This window comes from Oncorhynchus masou, chromosome 11, assembly GCF_036934945.1.
Source record: "Oncorhynchus masou masou isolate Uvic2021 chromosome 11, UVic_Omas_1.1, whole genome shotgun sequence".
Classification (NCBI taxonomy): domain Eukaryota; kingdom Metazoa; phylum Chordata; class Actinopteri; order Salmoniformes; family Salmonidae; genus Oncorhynchus; species Oncorhynchus masou.
Genome location: NC_088222.1, coordinates 17,717,848 through 17,742,061, shown reverse-complemented (window position 1 = coordinate 17,742,061; position 24,214 = coordinate 17,717,848). Strand labels below are relative to the sequence as shown.

The window sequence follows — 24,214 nt, the reverse complement described above, 5'->3', positions numbered from 1 at the left end:
TGCTACACTCGTACAACAACATTAGATACAATATAGCCTGCAAACGCATGGGAAGTAACCACCAACCAGAATGTCCCTCTCCAACTGACTCCGATGTAAAAAGGAATGTTTTCCCACTGGGTCTGTTGCCGCTGGGATTCATCTTCAGTTGGTCGGTTGAACAAGTGCTACAATCAAAAGTTTGTTGAATTTGAAGGTAGAACTGAAACAGATGCTATATATATAGGCTACTTACTATCGTATCGACTAATGATTTACTTACAGTAGGAGACAATATTTTAAGTTCTGCTTCTGATCTAGCGCCGCCTACTGGAAATGTATAGTGATGCACGACTCCAGGATTGTTGGAGTCGACTCCGACTCCTTTGGTTGGAATCGAAGGAATCGACTCTTGCTCGACTCCCAAAACACTTTGAAACGGTTGTGCAAACACGTACACACCACTTCATTCTTGCAGAGTCCTACTAGGAAGACTACACATTTGCGTTCTGGAGGACTGACATGTGCATGATGCTGCCCATTTGCTCATCAATTTAGTCTATACAAGGACTATCCTGTTTGAATATAGAAGGTGATGTGTAAGAACTACAATATCTCAGTTATATTCATGCTGTTCGGCCTTGACTGATCCCCCGGGGCACTCCACGCTGATAACCCTATTATGTGCCATGTTATAGCCCTATTGGACAGGTATTACTAGAGATGTTGGTTATGTAATTATTATAAACTGGGTGGTTCGAGTCCTGTCCTGAATGCTGATTGGCTGACAGCGTGGTATATCAGACCATATAACATGTGTATGACAAAACGTGTATTTTTACTGCTTTGATGGCCAATATACCACGGCTAATGGCTGTATCGAGACACTCCGTGTCATGCATAAGAACAGCCCTCAGCCATGGTATATTATACTATATATTATATATACTAGGCTACACTGCCACATCAACTTATGTCACAAAGTGCTGTACAGAAACCCAGCCTAAAACCCCAAACAGCAAGCAATACAGGTGTAGAAGCACGGTGGCTAGGAAACATTTCCTAGAAAGGCCAGAACCTAGGAAGAAACCTAGAGAGGAACCAGGCTATGAGGGGAGGCCAGTCCTCTTCTGGCTGTGCCGGATGGAGATTATAACAGAGCATGGCCAAGATGTTCAAATGTTCATAGATGACCAGTAGGGTCAAATAATAATAATCACAGTGGTTGTAGAGGGTGCCACAGGTCAGCATCTCAGGAGTAAATGTCAGTTGGCTCTTCATAGCCGATCATTCAGAGTTTCTCTACCGCTCCTGCTGTCTCTAGAGAGTTGAAAACAGCAGGTCTGGGACAGGTAGCACGTCCAGTGAACAGGTCAGGGTTCCATAGCTGCAGGCAGAACAGTTGAAACTGGAGCAGCAGCACGACCAGGTAGACTGGGGACAGCAAGGAGTCATCAGGCCAGGTAGTCCTGAAGCATGGTCCTAGGGCTCAGGTCCTCTGAGAGAGAGAAAGAAAGAAAGAGAGGAAGAATTAGAGAGTATACAGGACACCAGATAGACAGGAGAAATACTCCAGATAACAGACTGACCCTAACCCCCCGACACAAACTATTGCAGCATAGATACGGCAGTTTTAACTTGTTGTAGCTTATAAACCAAGACCATGCCAATAGTGTACTGCATTGTAGCTAGAAGCTAGATCATCCTTGCTGACCTTGCTGTCAGAGGTGCAAGATTTTATGTGTGTGTGTGCGTGTGTGAGAGGGGGGGGGGTAGGGGTCAATTATTCCTAACCCAACTGCCGTTTGGAGCTCTGTATCGAAGAACCATTCCATTGGATGGGTGAGCAAACTATTACTACACTACAGTATGTGTAATTCCATGTATCTGAACCTGATTGCCAGCACCACATCCTGTCAGAGGATGGGGTGTCCTAAATCTGTGTCACAGAGCTCAGCTACAGTATGAGTCCAGTAGGGCCCATCAATTTCTTAACAATATCCATTTACAACCTTATACTGTACTGGAATAGATGGAGTTACAAGGACAGATTTCACCACAAATCAAGGGGATATCATATGGGTTACGCATACCTACAGTAGTCTTTTCCTACTGTTTGATGGCCAAAGAAAGGGTAACGTTTCATGTGAAATTGTTTATTTTCTTCAAGTTATACCCTATTTAGAGAAGAAGAGTGATTCAGTTTTACTATAAAATACAGTAACACTCAAACATGTCAAAACATTTAGACTGCTTTGAGGGAGGGAATATCTGTCTCTTTAAAATAACAAGAGTGGAGCTTATTTCCATAAATAAAGTGTATGCCCTCCTCTTCCTGGTACTAGCCTCATGTTTGGAACAGAGCGATCTGAACAACATGGCCAGCCATGGAAATCAAATCAAATTGTATTAGTCACATGCTTCATAAATAATAAGTGTGGACTAACAGTGAAATGCTTACTGACGGGCCCTTCCCAACATTGCAGAGAGAAAGAAAATAGAGAAATAATAAAATAAAACACGTAATAATAGATACACAATGAGGAACGATAAGGTGGCTATACAGTACAGGGGATACCTGTACCGAGTCAATGTGCAAGGCTACAAGGTACATAATTGAGGTAGATATGTACATATGAATAGGAATAAAGTAACAGATAGTAAACAGTAGCCGCAGAGTGTGATGAATCAAAAAAGTTAGAGCAAAAAGAGTCAATGCAGATAGTCCGGGTAACTATTTAACTAACTATTTTGCATTCTTATGAAATCAGATGTAGCTTATGTAGCAAGCAAGTGACTTGACTTTTTATTGCCTTCAAGATCTGCAGTTCCTTTGCTAACAGCCCCCTGATAAATAAAGTGACCTTTGCCCAGCGCTGAACTGCATCAGGTGCTAGGACAGCTGATGGTATGTCCCAAAGACACATAGAATTAGAATAGGTAGAATGGGCATTAAAATTCAGAAGATCAGCTTGTCATGTAATTTCTCCAAATCTTGTTTCTATCTCAAGTGCTATACGTGCACTATGGGGTGGACCATGGACATCTGGGGGGTTTCAGAGCAATCTCAATTCTACTAATCCTAGTTCTATGTAAAGAGATGAGTGACTAACATCAGGCCAATGGTAGAGCTCCAGTGCAGCAGAAGTAGTTAATGTGTAACTACAGGGAGGGGCAGCGCTGTGCGGAACCTGTGTCTGTACCTGCCTGTTCGCCTGTGTCTCAATCTACAGCTGTCTGAAGCATACTTTACTTGTCTCTACTTTATTTACTATGCTAGTAATTCGTCTGGATAATACATATTTGTGAAACATTTACCCTCTGAAGTGGAGTAGTTCTTTGTTTTGTGGATAAATTAATTTGTTCTGACATGGTAAGTGTATTTACTTTGTCATGTGGAAGCTGTGAATGTGAGGCAGTCATATGCCTTGAGGGCACACTAATGATCTGAACTATAAGCACTACAGTGAGTAGAGCAGTGGTATTAAAGGAACAAAGACTATAAACAACAGGATCAGGCAGGCTAGGCTGTGAATATAGTTATTTACATGTGACTTCCGTGTAAGTAAATGTCTGACAGTCCAATAACCTTTGGGACTAAAGAAAGCAGTGAACTAGCTGTTTTGTAGGAAGTGAAAAAAACTGTCTAGTCAGGAATGTGTCAATACAGGAATGGCTGAGGCTGAGCGATAGAGCAATATTTGCTTGGCCTGCTTTCAGATATGTTCAAATTATACTGTATATCCTGGTGTTATTGAATTGCATTCTGCCCTGTGTATTGGCTCCTGTATTTGTGTGAATTGATATGGATGAATCTTGTTTTTTTTGCGAAGTCAGATGAACATTTCTCCATCATACAGGAGCAAAGTGTCATGTTATTCTGAAAACTATGGTTACAGTGTGTCATACCTAATATATTGATAATATTCAGAGCAGATTCTCTCCTCTTCCTCTCTGTAGGCTGACTACAGTTCTCAACAGCCAGCCTCCTCTAAGATGGACTCGGTGCAGGGCCAAGTCAATGAAGTTAAAGTTATACTCAAAGACAACATCAACAAAGTACTGGAGAGGGGAGAGAGGTTAGATGACTTGGTTGACAAGACACATGAGCTACAAGCAACCGTAAGTATTATAAGAGAAAGACAATAGTATTTTTTGAGGTGATAAGTAGTGGTCCCTCTAGTCTAGAGAAAGGTGTTGAACAGCCAATATGCTTCTGGTTTGCCTGTCTGTTTCTGCTTAAACTTGCTTGAAACCCAATTATATTTGACTTAACCTTCCATAATTTCTTGAATTTTCAGGCAGACTCCTTTCAGAGGACATCCACGCGGGTAGCCCGGAAGTACTGGTGGAAGAACGCCAAGATGATGATCATCATTGGAGTGATAGTTCTGATCATCCTCATCCTCATCATCCTGTTTGCTACAGGTGTCATCCCCAGTTAAATTGCCTCACAGACTCCTACAGTACTACATTCTCGCTAAAAGGAATAGGATGAAGCACAATCACCAACAGTCATGTTTTGAATTTGATGAAACTGTAGTTTCATTCTGGTCTTCTCCCCAAGGCTCAAGGTGGATTATGTATAGTATCGTGACAAAATATTACATTTCACATGACTTCTGTAAATAAGCGTCCTGGAATTTGTTTGATTGTTTTTAGATTATATCTGTTCATTTGATGTTTAATAACATACATCTCATCATTTTTGTAGATACATTTGATTGTGTATTTTTGTCCCAAGAGAAACATTACAGGTAAGGAGCCTCTTCCCACAGCATTAGGGTTCATTGAATGCTTTATATTTGTGCTTAAAGGGGCAATCTGCAGTTGCTATATACATTTTCTGATTTATAAGTTAATGATTTATACCCATTGATTCTTGAAGAACTTATAAATGCCTCATGAGCTTAGTTCAACTGTCGTACCCCATCAGAACCCAAAATATTAGCTTGTTTTACTTCAATGTTTGTAAACCAAGTAAATGTAAACAAACACTATATCCTCAAACCATGGTTAAAACTACAAATGCTATATCATGGATAGTCAGTCCTTTCATCCATCGCACCGTCTATGAATTTGAGTAGTTACATTTCTCAAACCCCATCCCTCAACTTTTAACCGAAACAGGGGCGGGGAGTCGCTTTGTTATTGTTTCAACTGCTGATTTACTGCTTTAGAAATGGTGGCCACAATAGTTCACTTCATTACAGTATACAGTTACACTCCACTAGCAATATAATACTGTCCAAGGGTAAAGCTTAATGTAACAAACAGTTCACACTGTAAAAAAACAATCCATTTCAATTTCAGATACGTTTTTTTATTTAAATGTTTTGATGATTTCTGAATGTTCTATATTTCTGTGTACCATGTCAAATATATATTAACAAAATGTTTACTTGTGATAACTACGATAAAGGATGTAGATTTATTTAAGGGCCCATTTGCATTTGCTTTTGACCGCAATATAAATCATTTATTTTCTGGCCCTGACCAATCCAATTTTATTTATCGAAGACAAATTTCCACCTCAGGGACAATTAAGTATCCTAGTCCTATTTGGGTTTCAATAATGGTAATTTATGCCTTAACAAAAAGCAATTTACATAGAATATTACACACATTTAACAAAAGGGATAACACTGAGCGTAAGTGAACAATCAACTCTTAAATATAATTCTGCATATATTCCTTTCACACAGTGTAACTCAATACAAGACGAATAGGAAACTTTTAAAAGCTTTGCAAGAAGAAACAACAAAATACAACACTGAACATAAATTCAATGTGCGTAGATCAACTGAATACTCTGACTGTGTCCTGTCTCAAGCCGTCCATAATAAAGGAAACTCTTGACTGAAACCTGTCACTTCGTCTGCCAACGCTCCTTCACAAGATATCCTTCATTCTTCCATCCTGAAAAAGACAAAACAAGTCAAACTGTTAACGATGAAGGTTACTACTAGTAGGGCTACAACTAAATGTCAAAGGAATCCCGTCTTTACCATTTCCATTAAGAAAACACAATACAATAGATAAAAATATGTCTTACAATTAAGAATTAAAAACAAGTTAGTCCATAAGCTAGAAATCCTGAAGTGTGACAAATTAAAGAGTTCAAAGCCCAAATACAAAACCAATGAGTAAAGCCTTCAATTGGTCAAAAAGAGACACATTAAAGAAAGCATTACATGCAAATTTCCAGGAAACGTAGAGATACTTTGATACTTTCTCAAAAGGTTAAAAAGAGAATTTTGTTAGAGGAAAATTAACGTTTAAAGGAGAAGTTTTCCCACCGCTGTCAGTAACACAAGCAAACAATACAAGTACAAAAATAACGCACTTCTCCAACGCAGTAGCATCCAAGTACAAACCAGGTTTTAGCTCATGGACTACTGGCTATTACTGCTACAAGAGCTAAATAAAGAAAAGCAAGAATTACAGGTATGATTAGGAATGAAAAAGACACTGGAAAGTCCAGAGAAAGCCGTGTCCTTTGAAAAGTAAATAGTTATTTTCTCAGTATCATGTTGTAATTTACCATTACTTGACGGGGGAGTAAGGGCCTGTAAAAAATGGCATTAAAATTACATAATTTGTATTTAAGTTTTACATTACAAAAAAACACATTACAGAAATTAAACAAATGAAAATAAAAAAAAGTGGACAAAGCCGGACATGTCCCACTTAGTTTTTATTTACAATGCTGAGACAGGATGTTGGAAGACCATACCAAATGGCAGCATTCGAGAGCGTACGCCTCTCGTACCCGGTCCGCATTGAGCGGGCCAGAGAGTACCGGGGAGGTCAGCTCATGGCCTGCAAGGAAGCTCCGCTGGCAGGTACAAACAAGGTATATGTCAGAGTTAGGAGACAACATTATTATTTTCTCTCTTTCACTCTCTTTTCCCTTGTAAATCCTTAACTCTTGGTATCCATTTTACTGTAGTAATAGTAGTACTATACCTGTTAACTTTACAGTTACAAAATGGCTCATAAGAGGCAGCAGAAATAATTCACCAAAAAAAGACTGTAGCCTCTATGTTAAGACTACTGTAAAGCACTTTTCAGGTGCTGTGAAAAACTATAAAGAGAAAAACATTATGAGGGTTTATTATTATTATTATACAGAGGTAGGTAGATTGCACATTATCTAGGTTTGTTGTAGGTGACTTATAAAACATACCTGTCTGTGGGTGTGGTACTTCTGTTACATCAATACGGCTTGTAATTGTTTTGGTGACCACCTCGCCTGGGGGACTTCCCATAACCACCCTGCTGGTCTGCTGATTGGACACAAACACACACAGAAAAAACATAATTATATGAGTAAATGATAGTTCTAGCTCTTAGATAAGATAGTAGTACATATTCAAAATCAGTGATTTTCATTACATATTTCCTTTGTTGTGTTGAATATTTAGTAATTTAGGAAACAGAAAACAATGAATAAAGGTAATGCGTTTTTAACAATATTGTTGGTTTTAATGTCATTTTTTATATTTATTTACAGCATGTACAGCATGATGGAATTTCACTCAAATACTAAAATATAAACCATACAGTTAATCAATAAGATTAAAGAGAAAAAAATCCATTGTCAAATTATCCATACATACACGTTAATACTTAAATACTTAATAAGTACATTGTTTTCTTAGTGTGCCTTCACCAAAAAGATTACATACTGCTGTAGTCACCATATCCGCCGTAATAGTTGTTGTAACCAGAGTAATCATAGCCACCGTAGCCTTGGTTGTTGTAGCCATAGTTGCCGTAGTTGTTGCCGTAACCTTGGTTCCAGTAGTTGCCATATCCCTGGTTCCAATTCTGATTGGGTCCTGAAATACAACAAATTGTCCATTTGTTATTATTGAATTGACCAAAAACACATGATTTAACATACATATCATTACTCAAATGTAATACAGTACTACTAAACATATCCAAAGTATTGGTGCAGGAAACGACCTATTCTATCCAGCCAACTTACCCTGTCTGCCGGGAGGCCTGGAGGGGTATCCCCCTCTGCCTCCCCCCCCCCAGTGCTGCTGCTGGTACTGCTCCTTGGACATGGCCACCTTAATCTCACACTGAAGACAGGAATAAAATGTTTCAATAACCATGCTTTAAAGCTTCAAACTCTGTCTGACATTACACTGCAGTGTATTCTCATTAATAATACTAATAGATCACCAACTGGACCTGGCAAGGAAATGCCATCTGAAAAACATGCATTGAAGGCAAAGTTTTGAACTACCAAACATATTCTGTGGGATGGATTAGCAGGGCAAGCCATGATGTACTGTACCTTGCTTAATCCTATATTATGGTACTTTTTCTCCATGATCTTCTTCACTCTCTCCTCCTCTTTGAAGGTGATGAAGCAGAAGCCTCGTCTCTTGTTGGTTTTGGTTTCCATGGGGAGCTCAATGGACTCCACCTGTTCACACAGACAACACAGTAATACAATAACCTCTTATTCAGCAAGGTTTGGAAGTTTGGAAGTGTTTAGAAGGCTTGTCGACTGTGAGGAAACAAACACTCAATATCAGCTCGTTTCGCTAACTAGTTTGGTCTGATCCGATCATTCAAAATGGCACCCAGGCTAGAAAACTCTACAGAACATCTGACAATGTAATATATATATTTTTTATTTTTATTTTATTTAAGTCTACTGTAGTAGCCTACCTCTCCAAAGGCACTGAAATATTCTCTGATCTTCTCCTCTGGAGTATCTGGAGAAAGACCTCCTACAAAGACCTTTCTGATGGGCTCCTTGTTCTTCATGGCCTTGGCCTTCTTAGGGTCGATCACCTTCCCATTCAGCTTGTGGTCCTTCTGTAAAACCACCTACCAGAGGCGAGCCACAGATAAAACATCATTATAATAAAGAAACTGATAGAGCAAAAAAAGATTCCCATCCCATTGCTGTCATGCTATAAAGGTTAAGAGTGCTGGGACAGTAACCAGAACAATGCTAGGTCGAATCCCCAAGCTGACTAGGTGATAAATCTGTTGATGTGCTCTTGAGCAATGAACTTAACCCTAATTGCTCTTGTAAGTCGCTCTGGATAACAGCTTCTGCTATATGACTAAAATGTAAACGTAATACCATATTCACACTATATAAGAGAGATAGATATAAAATAATCTATCACAATCATCCAGCATGATCAATACCATTGAACACAATCAGGAATACCTTATCAACGCTGTTAGCTGCTTTAAACAGAACAAAGCCGAACCCTCGGGACCGGCCTGTCATGGGGTCAAGCTTCAGGGTGCAGTCTACCACCTCCCCAAACTTGGAGAAGTAATCCTTCAAATCCTTCTTTGTTGTGTCCCAGCTCAGACCACCAACAAACATTTTCCTGCATTTTGAGACAGATACGGATATTTCCATTCTGCATACAAATTCTGAGACTGCAGCTGTGTTCCAATTATCTCTAATAATGTTCTTGTCTCATATGCTTTCCTTTCACCCGTCAGTAGGAAAGAAGGAAAGAAAGAGTTAAAGCCTTTAGAGAGGGAACGTAGCCAAAGTCCTGGTTCAGGGTCAACGTTATCATTATAGCTATGATTATGACAATTAGCAAAGACATCGTTTGATAATGCTGTAGCTTTTACAAGCTGTATGTTTGTAGTGGATGATTTAACTAACATCTCCCAGGTCGCCACTAAAACTTACCCAGAGACAGCATCCCTAGGCCACCCCAACATCTGCCTAGCAGTATCCTAGTTCTACCCATTTCTCACATACACAACTCCAGCAAGCACCGTCTGTCTATGTTAGCAAAATGGAAGGTTCTGGTCGCCTGAGAGCTGAAGGATGACAGCCACAACAGAGAGACAGTGATGCTGCTGACCTGACTGACCAGCCCTGAAGGGATTATCCATCCCTCCATCATCAGTGCCCTGTCTGTAATATTTAGGTATCGGCATTCAACTGAAGTTATTCCTCATTTAAGCTTGCCAACGATGCGAGGAAATGTCAAAAGTATAACAATTAGCTACTTGTCCCTTCTTCAAAACTGAGCTAACTAGCTAGCCATATAGGGAACGACAGTTATCTAACGTTAGGCTAGCTAGTTAGCGGTCTCACCCCTCATCCTCCTCGTTTTTGCTGGCATCAATCTTTGATCCCTCGGATTCTCCTGCCTGGCCGCCCTCTGCAACAGTCGGCGTCTGCTCTTCGGTGCTAGCCTCTCCGTCCTCCTCCATTTTCACCAGAGTTGGATCTTCACCGGTTTCAAGGTCCGACATTTTTTTATGTTGCACAAATTGCTAAAGGTAGCTAGCTAATCAGCTGCTGTCGAGGTTGCGTGCTAACGCGACTACAGCTGCTGTCTGTCTCGTTTGCGTTCGAAATGGGACTCGTTCTATTTTGCCCCCAGGTTAGTAGGTTGCTAAAGATCAGACACTAGGCATAAAACAGTCACAACAGAACCACCCACTCTGCTTTTGCTGACAATTACCAACTGTACTACTTTATCTAGTATATGTTTGCAAGATACCAGCTGTTGGCAGCTTGCTATTTTGCTAGCCAGCTACGTAAACACAATGGCGTCATGTATAAAATGGTGGGACTAGCTTCAGGGAGGTGTATTTCCAGACTATTGAAAGTAATTCTCAAATAGAACAAATTTTGCTATGCTTTGAAACGTATTGCACTGCAGTATATTATATAACCGTCTGGTTTGTATGACAACAGGTTGATCTTTTTCGCACTGACTGAATTTGACAGGTTCCATACGCAATAATATCGCTAAACAGATCTAGAAAATATGGCAGGGTTTATTCTCATGTCACGATAAACAAACTCTTAGTACATTACTGTTGTGTGTATCGATGACTGCACCTAGGCTGAAGTACCTACAGGACTAAATGTTCAAGTCAAAGAATGACGCGTCAGCTATAGTTCGGTGTTATGAAATGCAAAACAGAATATCAAATATGACAAAGTCAAGCTCTTGAGTTGTACCCTCTTTAATAATCCCTTTATCCAAAAAACTGCAGAAAATCCACGTTTAAAACAAAAGCAGGACAGGTTGAAAATCAAGGTGATAAGAACACATTACATGAAACCTAGACCGACAAGATGAAGGGAAGGTGGGGACTGGAACCAAAAAGCAGCAACCTCGCTATTTACAAAGTCAGACACACTGCATGCCAGCTTCAACTCAGGAAGAGGACAACGAAATAAGGGCCTGGTGTTTAAAACATGAGCTGATCTGAGGACAGGACAGGATTCAGCCCCCAAAGCTTCCACCTGGGTACAGGGTCATTCTCCAGCCAGCCCGTCTGCAAACAAGGACACAACACAACACAGTAGATGTTACCAACTTTGGAGCTCTGCAGGGCACAGTGAACCTTGCACGTCCATGTTTCACTGTTTAACTTCTGCTTGTGTCGTCAACTTAAACTATTAATAGTTTATTTTTCCCCATTCCGTTTTAAAGATCATGTGTAGAACTCAGCTTCACCAAGGTTCTGTAACCTGTCCTGTAACAGCTCACCGGCCAGCAAAAGCTTCAGCTCCAATGAATTGGTGGGTAAATTTCACCATTAAGGACCAAGCCCAAATGTGACCCTAACTAAACTAAAAGATAACACATTTGGTGGACATTTAAAGACAGATACACAAATAGCTCATAATATATTTTGAGTTGTCAGCTTTTTATGGCACCATAAAGCTGGTTTTACATATGATCTTTAACACCTAAGTAAAAAATAAAATAAAACGTTTTTTGGTGTTTATCAAGTGAAGTTCTCTAAGGGCTATAAAGAAAAAGCAATCATTATGAGTTTTAGCAATTTAAGAAAGGGGTTCATTATAGAAAAAACACTGTTGGTCCAGAACTGAAACAAGACCACTAAAATTAAGAGAACACACATACAAGTCAAAGTACATTTTTATACTTTCATATTAATATCCTGTAAAAAATCAATTTCAGACAAATCGTTATAGCAAACACTTTAAAAACTGAAAAGAGATTAATTTCCTTTCTCTTATGTTTCTTTTTGTTTTATCGCTGGTTACAGGAAGTGTGAAGAGACCATACCACAGGACAGCGTTTTCTTGTGCATGCCGTGCTCTCTGCCCGCTATGTGCGTCGCCCAGAGATTGTCGTGATCAGGCGACACACGGCCTGCAATGAAGTCCCCGCTGGCAGGTACAAACAAGGTACAACATCAGAGTTAGGAAAAGGAAAACTAAGGATAGGTCCTTACTCTGTACCCTTAGCAGTACTTTACCTGTTAACAATGCTATCAAGTCTCTTTATGTTATTTCCTTATGAACACCTGTTAAAAAGCAAGGGAAAAAGGAGAATCTACAGAAAAAAAGCATACGTTTTTTTCTGGAGAGCTTAATAAAAATAAAACGCTGCACAAGCATTTTTGCAATTAAAGATCTATAGACATTACTTTTTAGTTTTGTCAAAATGGGGGTGTGCATCGTAATAGTAACCACTTGCTTTCTCTCATGATAGGTTTGAGTAATTGTTTAGTGTCTATTGATCTTTAAATTTTGAAGTTTTAAAAGTCAAGCCTTGGGTGGGAGTGTTGTCTTACCAGAATTCTAAGCAGGTCCTGTTGGATCAGATCAGCTCAGTAAGGCTGGTAGTTGTTCTGGTGGGTTGTGACCTCTCGAGAGGCCTTCCCATAGCTGCTCTGCTGGCCTATGGGAAGGTCAAGGGTTAGAGATCAAGAAGATGAGTGTCACAGGCTAACTAAACAAAAACGTAGCAAAAGGAAATCCTATCAAGGTTTTATCAATGGAGTTTAGTTGACATGGCAGTCACGGTGCATGGGAGTTTTTTTTAAAGTTCATTTTTCTTTTTTGTGGTAAATGGCAGCAGTAATCACATAGTGGGATGTAGTCTGCAGTGTTTGTTAACCCAGTTGTGTTATTTTTGCTTGGACTTTCAAATTGAATGTTATTGTATCAGTATTGAGATGCACAATCATGTGTCAAGACATATGTACCAAAAACTCTAAGCTCAGCTGTGTTTTATTTTATATACCCAGGAATTGAACAACAAGTACTCTCAGAAGTGTGTGCAATACAAATGTAATCTTAGAACTTTACATGGGCTGAATGATCATTAATGTTGCAAGTGTTCCCTGTAAAATAAAAGTGCATTGCCTGGATATGGAAGACCCCTCAAACATGCACCAGAGCAAAGAGACCCAAGGCAGGCAGCATTACAGACATCTGTTTTATTTTTTTCCAGAGCTATTGATTACATACAAGGAGAATTTTTTCCGCCTGTTGTTGTCTTAGCTAGAAGTACATGAGTTGTTGTTGGGGGCTGAAAGGCACTGCTTGTTTCGATAGTTGGCATCAATAGTGTAGCTTACCATTGTAGTCGTCGTATCCCTGTCCATAACCATAACTATTATAGTTGTAGCCAGAGTAGTCATAGCCCGCGTAGCCATTGTAGCCCTGGTTGTATCCATTGCCGTAGCTACCATAGTTCTGGCTGTAGTAGCCGTTGTAACCTTGGTTGTAGTTACTCTGACCTGCACAGAGACAATGGAGAGGTTCAGTGTGACAAGCCTATATTGTAGTTTCAAAGGCATTTGTATGTCTTGATTTTCTTTTCAATGTACTGTAATGCATGCCCTTTTCAGTTGTCAGTACTGTCATTGTTGCATGTGTCAAATGCCACACAAGAAATTCCTTGTCGGAAGAATAAATAATGATACAGGGGAGGAAAAGAGATGTGCATTCTTCAGTGTCATAGGGTAGATGACGTACCTCCTCGTCCCCGGCCCCTGTATCCGCCACCTCCTCTCCCTCCTTCGTAGCCTCCCCGCTCTCCTCTGTGTTGTTGCTGCTGTCTATACACTTCTTTGGGCTGGGCCACTTTGATTTCACACTGCAGAGAAATCAGCCCATTAACCAAGACACTTGTGGAAAACAGTGATGACACTTTCTTCAAGTACCTACAGTCACATGTTATTTGACTGCCAACATTCTTCTAAATGGCTGTCTAAACTAAGTTGGTTAAATAGCATAGAAATAATAGCTTTGCCTATCAGCACAAGATGTGTAACAGCGTTCAAATGGTCATTGTGAATAAGCGGAATCCAGCTACCTTTCCACTCCCAACTTGGTGGTATCTGCACTCCAACAGCTTTTGAACAGGAGTCTCCTCACAGTAGGTCACGAAGCAAAACCCACGTCGCTCGTTGGTTTTGGTGTCCATGGGAAGCTCGATGCTGTCAATCTGGAAACAAGGTTTCTCTCAGTGGCTAATGAAGACAGTAATCATAATTCTGTGTACCTCAGTCTTTGTACCATGTGTACCAGTCTTTGTACCAGCTCTAGCTCCATTGCCACACTCTCTCAGTGGACTTACAGCTTCCTAAAAAAAGTGTGGGTTTACCATATCTAAAAACATATGAATACGTTGACAGTGCACTCATTCTGTCACTCTTACATCTCCAAAAGCGCCAAAGTATTCTCTGATTTCCTCCTCTGGGGTATCTGGGCTGAGGCCTCCAACAAACACCTTCTTGGGCGGTTCCTTCCCCTTCATGGCTTTGGCCCTCTTTGGATCGATCAGCTTCCCGTCCAGCTTGTGCTCCTTCAGTTCCAACACCTGCATACAGGATAATGTGTCAGTAAAACAGGGTGTGTGTGTGATCAAGTGATGTGAGTGGATGCCAACTATGCATGTCTTGAAATTATTTTGTTCAGAATTAAGAAAGCTAAACAAGAAGAGACAGTCTGTCCTGTTCTCTGCTCATTGAGTCTGTTCTAGTGCTTACCCGGTCTACACTCTCTGAGTCTCTGAAGAGAACAAAGCCGAAGCCCCGGGACCGGCCCGTCATCAGGTCTGTTTTGATGGTGCAGTCCAGAACCTCTCCAAACTTCGACAGGTAATCCGTGAGGTCTGTTTTGCTGGTGTCCCAACTGAGCCCTCCAATGAACATCTTGCTGTGAATGGAGAATCAAGGAGACAATTGCAGTCTCAGACAGTCATAACTACGTCTTTGTTATACATCCATAACAACCTGAGTCACTAGCTATGACTTTGTTCTTAACTGACTTGCTTAGTTAAATAAATGCCTAATTTACTTTAGGTCAAGCGGTTGTCACCAGCAAGCTGATTAGGCCTAACGTTTCAAACTGTATAGAACGGTTAGCTATAAAGGCAACAGCTAGATCAGTTAACTGTATCTAACTAGATACTACACACACACACTTCTGATTCTAACTTGGGTGGCCACTGAGTGCATGTACAGGACATGTGTAGCTATTGTTGTTCTGTCAGTATTCGAAAAACCAGCAGTAACGTTAACGTAGTGTAAGAGAAAAAAAGAGCGCCAATAACCAACACGACGTCAATCTGATGATAAACTAGCTAACTACAAATAACGCGGTGACAACATGTTTCACAGCACATAGCCAACCCCGTTTGCCAACTTAGCCACTTCGGGAACTTGGCCTGAATGACATGACGCCAGTTAGTTTGCTAACGTTAGCTAGCCATGCATGCATGCATGCATGCATGATCACAACAGGGTCTGGCTAATATTGGCTAGTAACCTAATACACGTTAGCGTGTTACCACTCCAATAACACGCTACGTTTGAATCAAAGATAACGTAGGTTGTCTCCAGTTGGCAGAAATAACAGTAGCTGGTTAGCTACACCTACTAGCTAGCTACTCTTGCTGAAAGTAGCTAGCTAGGCTAACGTAGCTAGGCTAACGTTAAGCCGCTTACCCGTCGTCCTGCTGGTTTTTGCTTGCATTTATCTTGGAGCCCTCTGGAAACTCGTCTGTACTGAAGTCAACCTGGCCTTCGGTCTCCATTTTCGAATGTCACCCGGTTGTTAAATAGAAATGTGTATTTAACGTTAGGCCTGCTTGCTAAATACTTTTGGGGACGAATTCAGTCGCGATTGCTATGTAAAATGGCTGACATCAAGGGCGGACTGGGTTGCGGGGAGTGACGCAGATGTGGTTTGTTTGCGGCGGCTCAGTGGGGGAGGCGCTGTTGTCTTTGCTACAAGCACTTTTTTACGAAAATTACTGATTGGTAATGTAACAGCTGATCACAGATTATCATCATTACAAACAACTTCCTGGGTTTAATACAATTTTACCAATGGCAATTTATTCTAAAATCTCTGATTTTACTTTCTTCATTCTTGTTCGAAAATTAAAAGCAACACAGTAAATTAACTTTTGGTTGCCTCAAAACGAAATACTGCATATGATTTCCATTATTATCAACAAAAACCAAAGAGACTGAACAGAGGTTTCAAACATCTCTGCAAACACTTCTGTCAGATACTGTATATTTACCCAGGAGAGTATGATATCTGCGCAAACGCATATGGCTCTGTCGCCATCTAGGTTTACTTTTCAGACAGTGGCACTCGAAGCATTGTTGCCTATTGCGCCACCAAAGCCGCGGTCTGGGAAAGTACTTCAAGGTCTCACGGGTGAGTGACGTCACCGATTTAAACGCGACTCACGAAGTTTTTTTAAAATAAAGTACTACTAGCGCTCTACTAACTAGCTAGCCATTTCACACCGGTCATACTCATACAGTACCAGCCAAAGATATTGAAAGCACTGTACACATGTTGTGCCCAAACACTGGTCTTATAATTAGCTACGACAGAGCAGAGAATCTCTTGATATGGTTATAAGGCTTCACACATTCTAAAATATGTGGAATGGGACATACGACTGCGCATGGCCTGTGCCCCACCCACCAGTAAATACAACTATTGTAGCGAAATGAGCAATGTTATGATATTGCAGCACACAGTGTCCTTTTTTATTTTACTAACCTAGCTAAATGTTTGGTTTTGTCATTTAACATTTTACGAGTAGCAGTGCTTTACCCTCGTGGTCGTCATTATCACGCCTTCCTGGAAACAGAAGACTTTCTTTGCTCTTGAGCACGTTCAATGGGTCTGGCTGCTTCATGCGTGCCGACGAGTCTGCTCTACCCAACAATAGCTAATTGAAAAGTAACCTAAAAATATATATATATATTTGGAAAGGAATTGGTAATCCCCTGTTAGGGTTTGCTCGCTTTTCTCCAGCCTGGGTAGCGGGGTAACGTTAGATAGCCAAGCTAACAGTTAGCTACTAACTACAGTAGAAGGCTTCAGACAGGAAAATGGCCAGTGTTTCAATCCCTGAAAACACTACCGCACTTTTGCTGGATATTGAAGGAACTACGACACCAATAACGTTTGTAAAGGTAGCTAGGACAACAAACCGAGACAAATGCATGGCTTTTGTGGTGTTTTTTTTTGGTAGACTGGTGGTTTGACTGTTAGCTAGCTACATGATAACGGTGCTATTTCTCTACTATAGGACATTTTATTCCCATACATCAAAGATCATCTCGAGGAGTATCTGTCGGCGCACTGGGAAGAAGATGAATGCAAACAAGACGTGCATCTCCTTAAGAAACAGGTAACTGGTTTGCTGCAAACTGTGGACAATGATGACCAGTCAGCAGTGACTGCACACAATCTCAGACAGAATATGCAACACCCATGCATTAATTTAGGTTGAAAACCTGTACATTTTGATTTGTTGAACCAGTTAATGATTGCTTGTGTGGTATGATTAGTACAGATTAGTACATTAAATGACTTGCCATAGCAACCTTATCTCGTGTAGCTAACTATTATTGTCGCCTGTTTTAAAATATTTAAACAAATGTTTTTATTTTTTTCTAAAGAGCGAGGCCTACATGGATTTGAGATTTCCTGTTTTCATTGTTTGCTGTAATCCAGTGGGTTTGGGTTTAGCATATATATATATATATATATGATTTTTCAACATCGATACCGATTATTGGAGGACCAAAAAAAGCTGATACCAATTAATGGGACCATCTTTTTTGGGGGGGGGGGGGGGTAATAACGACAATTACAACAATACTGAATGAACTTATTTTAACTTAATGTAATACATCAATAAAATCAATTTAGCCTCAAATAATGAAACATGTTCAATTTGGTTGAAATATTGCAAAAACAAAGTGTTGGCGAAGAAAGTAAAAGTGCAATATGTGCCATGTAAAAAAGCTAACGTTTAAGTTCCTTGCTCAGAACATATGAAAGTTGGTGGTTCCTTTTAACATGAGTCTTCAATATTCCCAGGTAAGAGGTTTTAGGTTGTAGTTATAGTATTTATAGGACAATTTCTCTTTATACCATTTGTATTTCATATACCTTTGACTATTGGATGTTCTTATAGGCACTTTAGTATTGCCAGTGTAACAGTATAGCTTCCGTCCCTCTCCTCGCTCCTACCTGGGCTCGAACCAAGAACACTTCGACAACAGCCACCCTCGAAGCAGTGTTACCCATTCAGAGCAAGGGGAACAACTACTCCAAGTCTCAGAGCGAACTAGCTAGCCATTCCACATCGGTTACACCAGCCTAATCTTTGGAGTTGATAGGCTTGAAGTCATAAACAGCTCAATTCTTGAAGCATTGCCAAGGGCTGCTGGCAAAACGCACGGAAGTGCTGTTTGAATGAATGCTTACAAGCCTGCTGCTGCCTACCATCGCTCAGTCAGACTGCTCTATCAAATTATAGACTTAATTATAACATAATAACACACAGAAATATGAGCCTTTGGTCATTAATATGGTCGAATCCGGAAACTATCATCTCGAAAACAAAACGTTTATTATTTCAGTGAAATACAGAACCGTTCGGTATTTTATCTAATGGGTGGCATTCCTAAGTCTAAATATTCCTGTTACATTGTACAACCTTCAATGTTATGTCATAATTACGTAAAAGTCTGGCAAATTAGTTCGCAATGAGCCAGGCGGCCCAAACTGTTGCATATACCCTGACTCTGCGTGCAATGAACGGAAGAGAAGTGACACAATTTCACCTGGTTAATATTGCCTGCTAACCTGGATTTCTTTTAGCTAAATATGCAGGTTTAAAAAATATATACTTCTGTGTATTGATTTTAAGAAATGCGTTGGTGTTTATGGTTAGGTACAGCTGTGCAACGATTGTGCTTCTTTCGCAAATGCGCTTTTGTTAAATCACCCCCCTGCGTTTCATCGATTATATGCAACGCAGGACACGCTAGATAAACTAGTAATATCATCAACCATGTGTAGTTAACTAGTGATTATGATTGATTGATTGTTTTTTTATAAGATAAGTTTAATGCTAGCTAGCAACTTAACTTGGCTTCTACTGCATTCGCGTAACAGGCAGGCTCCTCGTGGAGTGCAATGAGAGGCAGGTGGTTAGAGCGTTGGACTGGTTAACTGTAAGGTTGCAAGATTGAATCCCAGAGCTGACAAGGTAAAAATCTGTCGTTCTGCCCCTGAACAAGGCAGTTAACCCACCGTTCCTAGGCCTTCATTGAAAATAAGAATGTGTTCTTAACTGACTTGCCTAGTTAAATAAAAGTGTAAAAAAATACCGATTTCCGATTATGAACACTTGAAATCGGCCCTAATTAATCGTCCGTTCCGATTAATCGGTCGACCTCTAATATATACAGTGGGGCAAAAAAGTATTTAGTCAGCCACCAATTATGCAAGTTCTCCCACTTAAAAAGATGAGGCCTGTAATTTTCATCATAGGTACACTTCAACCATGACAGACAAAATGAGGGAAAAAATCCAGAAAATCACATTGTAGGATTTTTTATGAATTTATTTGCAAATTATGGTGGAAAATAAGTATTTGGTCACCTACAAACAAGCAAGATTTCTGGCTCTCACAGACCTGTAACTTCTTCTTTAAGAGGCTCTTCTGTCCTCCACTCGTTACCTGTATTAATGGCACCTGTTTGAACTTGTTATCAGTATAAAAAACACCTGTCCTCAACCTCAAACAGTCACACTCCAAATTCCACTATGGCCAAGACCAAAGAGCTGTCAAAGGACACCTGAAACAAAATTGTAGACCTGCACCAGGGGAAGACTGAATCTGCAATAGGTAACCAGATTGCTTTGAAGAAATCTACTGTGGGAGCAATTATTAGGAAATTGAAGACATACAAGACCACTGATAATCTCCCCCGATCTGGGGCTCCACGCAAGATCTCACCCCGTGGGGTCAAAATGATCACAAGAACGGTGAGCAAAAATCCCAGAACCACAAGGGGGACCTAGTGACCTGCAGTACATGTCTAGGCCCGTCTGAAGTTTGCTAGAGAGCATTTGGATGTTCCAGAAGAAGATTGGGGAATGTCATATGGTCAGATGAAACCAAAATATAACTTTTTGGTAAAAACTCAACTCGTGTTTGGAGGACAAAGAATGCTGAGTTGCATCCAAAGAACACCATACCTACTGAGAAGCATGGGGGTGGAAACATCATGCTTTGGGGCTGATTTTCTGCAAAGGGACCAGAACGACTGATCCGTGTAAAGGAAAGAATGAATGGGGCCATGTATCGTGAGATTTTGAGTGAAAACCTCCTTCCATCAGCAAGGGCATTGAAGATGAAACGTGGCTTGGTCTTTCCGCATGACAATGATCCCAAACACACCGCCCAGGCAACGAAGGAGTGGCTTCGTAAGAAGCATTTCAAGGTCCTGGAGTGGCCCTGAAGCCAGTCTCCAGATCTCAACCCCATAGAAAATCTTTGGAGGGAGTTGAAAGTCCGTGTTGCCCAGCAACATCCCCAAAACATCACTGCTTTAGAGGAGATCTGCATGGAGAAATGGGCCAAAATACCAGCAACAGTGTGTGTGAACCTTGTGAAGACTTACAGAAAACGTTTGACCTCTGTCATTGCCAACAAAGTGTATATAACAAAGTATTGAGATAAACTTTTGTTATTGACCAAATACTTATTTTCCACCATAATTTGCAAATAAATTCATTAAAAATCCTACAATGTAATTTTCTGGATTTTTTTTCTTCTCATTTTGTCTGTCATAGTTGAAGTGTACCTAATGATGAAAATTACAGGCCTCTCATATTTTTAATTGGGAGAACTTGCACAATTGGTGGCTGACTATATACTTTTTTGCCCCACTGTATATAGCTATGTAGGTCACAGATAACGGGTGTATTTGATTAGCTACCGACCATAGAAGTCATATGGGATGATGTGAGTGCAGGAGATGAGACAAGCTTTCAGAGCTGCACTCATATTCACTGGCTATTACAGGATGCTGCTTTTTTTCACAGGGGACTGGCAAACTAAGGTGGTTTAACTCCTTTTCAGGACAACTTGCCTAAAATCAAAACTTGCACTTGAAAGCTGACTCGATCGGTCATCTGGGGGACCAGAACCGGGGGTTGATGGACACTGACATAGTTCATGGCTATCTACATTCATAGACAAACCGATTTACAGTAAATTAGTGAACATTATTAGGTTCCTCAATAAGATATGCAGCCAGGAGGTCTGAGCTATGAGATCTTTTCTCCAGTGAGCTTACTGATTTGAAGAAGGCAGAACGATGATCAGTTCTCATTATAGCATGGTGATTTCCATATGTAATTGACTGGAATGAACAGTTTCCTGTCTGCCAGGAGCTGCCTGTCTCCGTCCTTGACGGGGGTGGTTGATGGAGGGCAGAGGCCAGCCTTGAAATATCAATGCACCAAACAAGCCCCAGAAATGTCAGTCAATATATCTATGTTGGACAACCCCAAGCGCTGTCAATGTGTAATCGAACCCTGCTTCCTAATGGACATGACCTGATTGACCATGTCCTGTCCCGGTCATCATGTTAGGTTGAGGAGGACCTGCGTCTGCACCGGGCTTGTGCGCAGCACTCCCTGGACCAGTCTGGGCACACGGACGAGGAGAAAGCCATCAGGGAGGTGGTGGACAACGTGCTGTGGCAGATGGCTTCGGACAGGAAGTCCACGGCTCTGAAACAGCTGCAGGGACACATGTGGAGGGCGGCCTACGCTGCCGGGAGAATCAAAGGCGAGTAAGTAGCTGGGAGTGTTCCTTCTATTGGACGGATGGGAGGCAGGTAGCCTAGCAGTTAAGAGCATTGGGCCTGTAACTTAAAGGTCGCTGGTTCGAAGCCCTGAGCCAACTAGGTGAAAAATCTGTCTGTGCCCTTGAGCAAGGCACTTAACCTAAGAGCATCTGCTGAAAATGACTAAAGGTTACTACTGTCTGAGGGTACTATTGTAGGAGGGATGAATCTTTAATCAATCTTAGTGCAAATCTTACTTCATGGTTAACATAAGTCAGAGATATGTGTGCACAGATTGCAAGATTCGATTCTTCCCTGCATGAATGTGTAGCCCTATGTTATTGTACTCAAGGTGATGGCTTCTAAACCGCCTGTGGGAGGATCAAGTCCTATTGTACTGTCGCATTTCTTCCAAATGTGACCTTCAAACCCGATGACAACACAGGATTACTAAGGTGTGTGTGTGTGTGTGTGTGTGTGAACCAGGGTGTACCAGGACGTGGTTCCATCCATCAGGAGGTGGAGACGGCAGGGCCTGAAGGTTTATATCTACTCCTCTGGCAGTGTGGAGGCTCAGAAACTACTGTTTGGATACTCTGTAGAGGGAGACGTACTAGATGTAAGGAACTCTTCTCTTTTATACACTGTTTAGAACACACACTAATCTTCATTGTAATACACTCCCAGCTAAATTCAGATTTTCTCTCTTCCTTTCAGCTATTTGATGGCCACTTCGACACCAACATAGGCACTAAAGTAGAAAGCAAAAGCTATGTGAGGATTGCAGAGAGAATGGGCTGCCCACCTGAAGAAATCATGTTCCTGACAGATGTCACACGAGGTAAGTGTTGTAGCAGGCGGATTAGTTTAACACTGAATGTCATTTACATAAATCAGACTGAGCCAGAGCCTTTCTACCTAGCAGGATCACCCTCCGAAGCCTTGCCAGCCTTAGCTGTTACTCTGAATTCAACAGTAGATTTTTCCACTAGCTCGTCAAAGGGCTTGTCCTGAACTACAACAACCCAGCCAGCATTAGGCCAGTAGAGCTGCTTCTTATATAATATCAATTAGGCATATTTGAACTTTTATTTATTTGACTATATTATGAACTGTTTTATGTACACACATGTTCCCAATAACCTACTGGTTAACATGAAGGAAGAGAAATAATACATTGACCAGATGTTTATATCCAAAGCCATGTAGCTTGCCCTGCACTAATCCAGAATAGCATTTGGAATGGCTGTTGTATCAGAGTTAAATCAGTACTGTATTAGTGCTCTGCTGCACTGCACTGCAGCGAGGGCCTCCCCCTGAGGGAATGCAGATGCCATCATGTTAGTGTAACGGTGCGTTAACGCATAGTCATACAGTTACCTCAGGGGCTGGGACCACAACCACCATGAGGCCTCCATGTCACATGTTCTACTTTCCTTTGTTGTGTAGAATGTTAACTTAAAACCAAGGGTTAGGGCCTCTGTTAAACCATGACTGGGACTTGAGTAACCCTGCTGTTGTGGGATCCTAGTGTAGCTCAGGGAACATGGATGACTGAGAGGAGGCTATTACAGTAGTGCGTTTTGTTCCTCCCTGCAGAGGCCAAGGCAGCGGAGGATGCTGGTGTGAACGTGGCTGTAGTGGTGCGGCCAGGGAACATGGAGTTGACAGAGGAAGAAAGGTCTCACTATAACCTCATTACAACCTTCAGCCAACTGGAAGTGAATGGCAGCGCTTAACACTGGAGAAGAGGGTAGGGGGAGGGGGTAGAAATGCTGCCGTCTGATTTTCCCCTTCACCTCCCCAAAGTGTATGCTCATTGACTCCCCCTTGGGGATATAAAAAATGATTGGTCTTCACATGGGAGTTTTCACCATATATCTTACACCTTTGCATTGTTTTTAAATCTGAGGGGGAGTAACGAATGCACACTTCAGGGAGAACAAGGGTAGAGAAACAGAACACAACCAGAGAGTGGGAGAATACACTCACTGGCCCTGTTCCCCTAGCACCTGCTGCCCTTAGGTCTAAAGGACTGGAACGGTATAAGTGACGTGATGGACGATCCTCTGTTGTTGAACACAGGAACTGTCGGGTATTCAGGCTACGCACAGTGTGGGTGGTGAGCAACAAGCACTAAGAGCCGTACCAGTCTGCACGTTTAAGGGACATGACAGGGCTTCTTTTTTTTAACATTTTAAATAAAAACTATTTAAGTTGATCACTTTGTATTTCTTTAACTGTATTATGGTTAAATAGGCTCTTGGAAGTTGAGTGCTACATCACTGCACAGCGGGTTTTGTACATTGAG

At 41.1% G+C, this 24,214-nt stretch overlaps 5 protein-coding genes across 21 annotated transcripts in view; 2 read left to right on the top strand and 3 right to left on the bottom strand.

Annotated features, from left to right (window-relative positions):
* The window catches only part of mat2al (methionine adenosyltransferase II, alpha-like), a 46,136-nt gene extending 45,814 nt beyond the window's left edge, over window positions 1-322 (bottom strand). The window contains exons 1-2 of one of the 3 annotated variants that reach the window (XM_064977601.1): window positions 263-322; window positions 67-167 (exon numbers count right to left, since the gene is read on the bottom strand). In XM_064977601.1, coding sequence (XP_064833673.1) covers window positions 67-142 — 76 coding nt within the window. In that variant the 5' untranslated portion in view covers window positions 143-167; window positions 263-322. Of the gene's footprint in view, window positions 1-66 lie in introns of all 3 variants that reach the window. The other 2 variants (XM_064977602.1, XM_064977600.1) reach the window with 2 other exon arrangements.
* A 2,835-nt stretch (window positions 323-3,157) lies between these two features.
* LOC135548226 (vesicle-associated membrane protein 8-like) lies at window positions 3,158-5,848 on the top strand. The gene is made up of 3 exons (XM_064977599.1): window positions 3,158-3,352; window positions 3,940-4,101; window positions 4,281-5,848. The coding sequence occupies exons 1-3, from the start codon at window positions 3,350-3,352 to the stop codon at window positions 4,422-4,424; spliced, it is 309 nt and encodes a 102-aa protein (XP_064833671.1). The 5' UTR covers window positions 3,158-3,349; the 3' UTR covers window positions 4,425-5,848.
* On the bottom strand, window positions 5,281-10,565 carry hnrnpd (heterogeneous nuclear ribonucleoprotein D). 10 transcript variants are annotated; one of them, XR_010456788.1, is made up of 8 exons: window positions 10,088-10,564; window positions 9,188-9,356; window positions 8,674-8,835; window positions 8,294-8,425; window positions 7,976-8,075; window positions 7,671-7,823; window positions 6,326-7,268; window positions 5,281-5,898 (listed from the first exon to the last, which is right to left on the bottom strand). XR_010456788.1 is itself a non-coding variant. In XM_064977585.1 (8 exons), the coding sequence occupies exons 1-7, from the start codon at window positions 10,246-10,248 to the stop codon at window positions 7,198-7,200; spliced, it is 948 nt and encodes a 315-aa protein (XP_064833657.1). In that variant the 5' UTR covers window positions 10,249-10,564; the 3' UTR covers window positions 5,281-6,817; window positions 7,169-7,197. The 10 variants fall into 10 exon arrangements, 7 of the variants coding, with proteins under 7 accessions (XP_064833657.1, XP_064833658.1, XP_064833659.1 ...); XR_010456789.1 differs by having other exon boundaries at window positions 6,524-7,268; XR_010456790.1 differs by having other exon boundaries at window positions 6,716-7,268.
* A 390-nt stretch (window positions 10,566-10,955) lies between these two features.
* LOC135548222 (heterogeneous nuclear ribonucleoprotein D-like) lies at window positions 10,956-15,933 on the bottom strand. Of its 5 annotated transcripts, XR_010456792.1 has the most exons (9): window positions 15,724-15,933; window positions 14,764-14,932; window positions 14,433-14,594; window positions 14,088-14,219; window positions 13,748-13,868; window positions 13,348-13,509; window positions 12,559-12,665; window positions 12,048-12,151; window positions 10,956-11,286 (listed from the first exon to the last, which is right to left on the bottom strand). XR_010456792.1 is itself a non-coding variant. In XM_064977592.1 (8 exons), exons 1-7 carry the CDS (start codon window positions 15,810-15,812, stop codon window positions 12,595-12,597), a joined length of 906 nt encoding a protein of 301 aa, XP_064833664.1. In that variant the 5' UTR covers window positions 15,813-15,933; the 3' UTR covers window positions 10,956-12,151; window positions 12,559-12,594. The 5 variants fall into 5 exon arrangements, 3 of the variants coding, with proteins under 3 accessions (XP_064833664.1, XP_064833665.1, XP_064833663.1); XR_010456791.1 differs by having other exon boundaries at window positions 12,048-12,665; XM_064977592.1 differs by having other exon boundaries at window positions 10,956-12,151.
* Window positions 12,033-24,124, top strand: enoph1 (enolase-phosphatase 1). Of its 2 annotated transcripts, none has more exons than XM_064977595.1 (6): window positions 12,033-12,169; window positions 17,337-17,438; window positions 21,707-21,909; window positions 22,390-22,522; window positions 22,621-22,744; window positions 23,503-24,124. In XM_064977595.1, exons 1-6 carry the CDS (start codon window positions 12,140-12,142, stop codon window positions 23,640-23,642), a joined length of 732 nt encoding a protein of 243 aa, XP_064833667.1. In that variant the 5' UTR covers window positions 12,033-12,139; the 3' UTR covers window positions 23,643-24,124. The 2 variants fall into 2 exon arrangements, with proteins under 2 accessions (XP_064833667.1, XP_064833666.1); XM_064977594.1 differs by lacking the exon at window positions 12,033-12,169 and adding an exon at window positions 16,429-17,220.
* The last annotated feature ends 90 nt before the right edge of the window (window positions 24,125-24,214 follow it).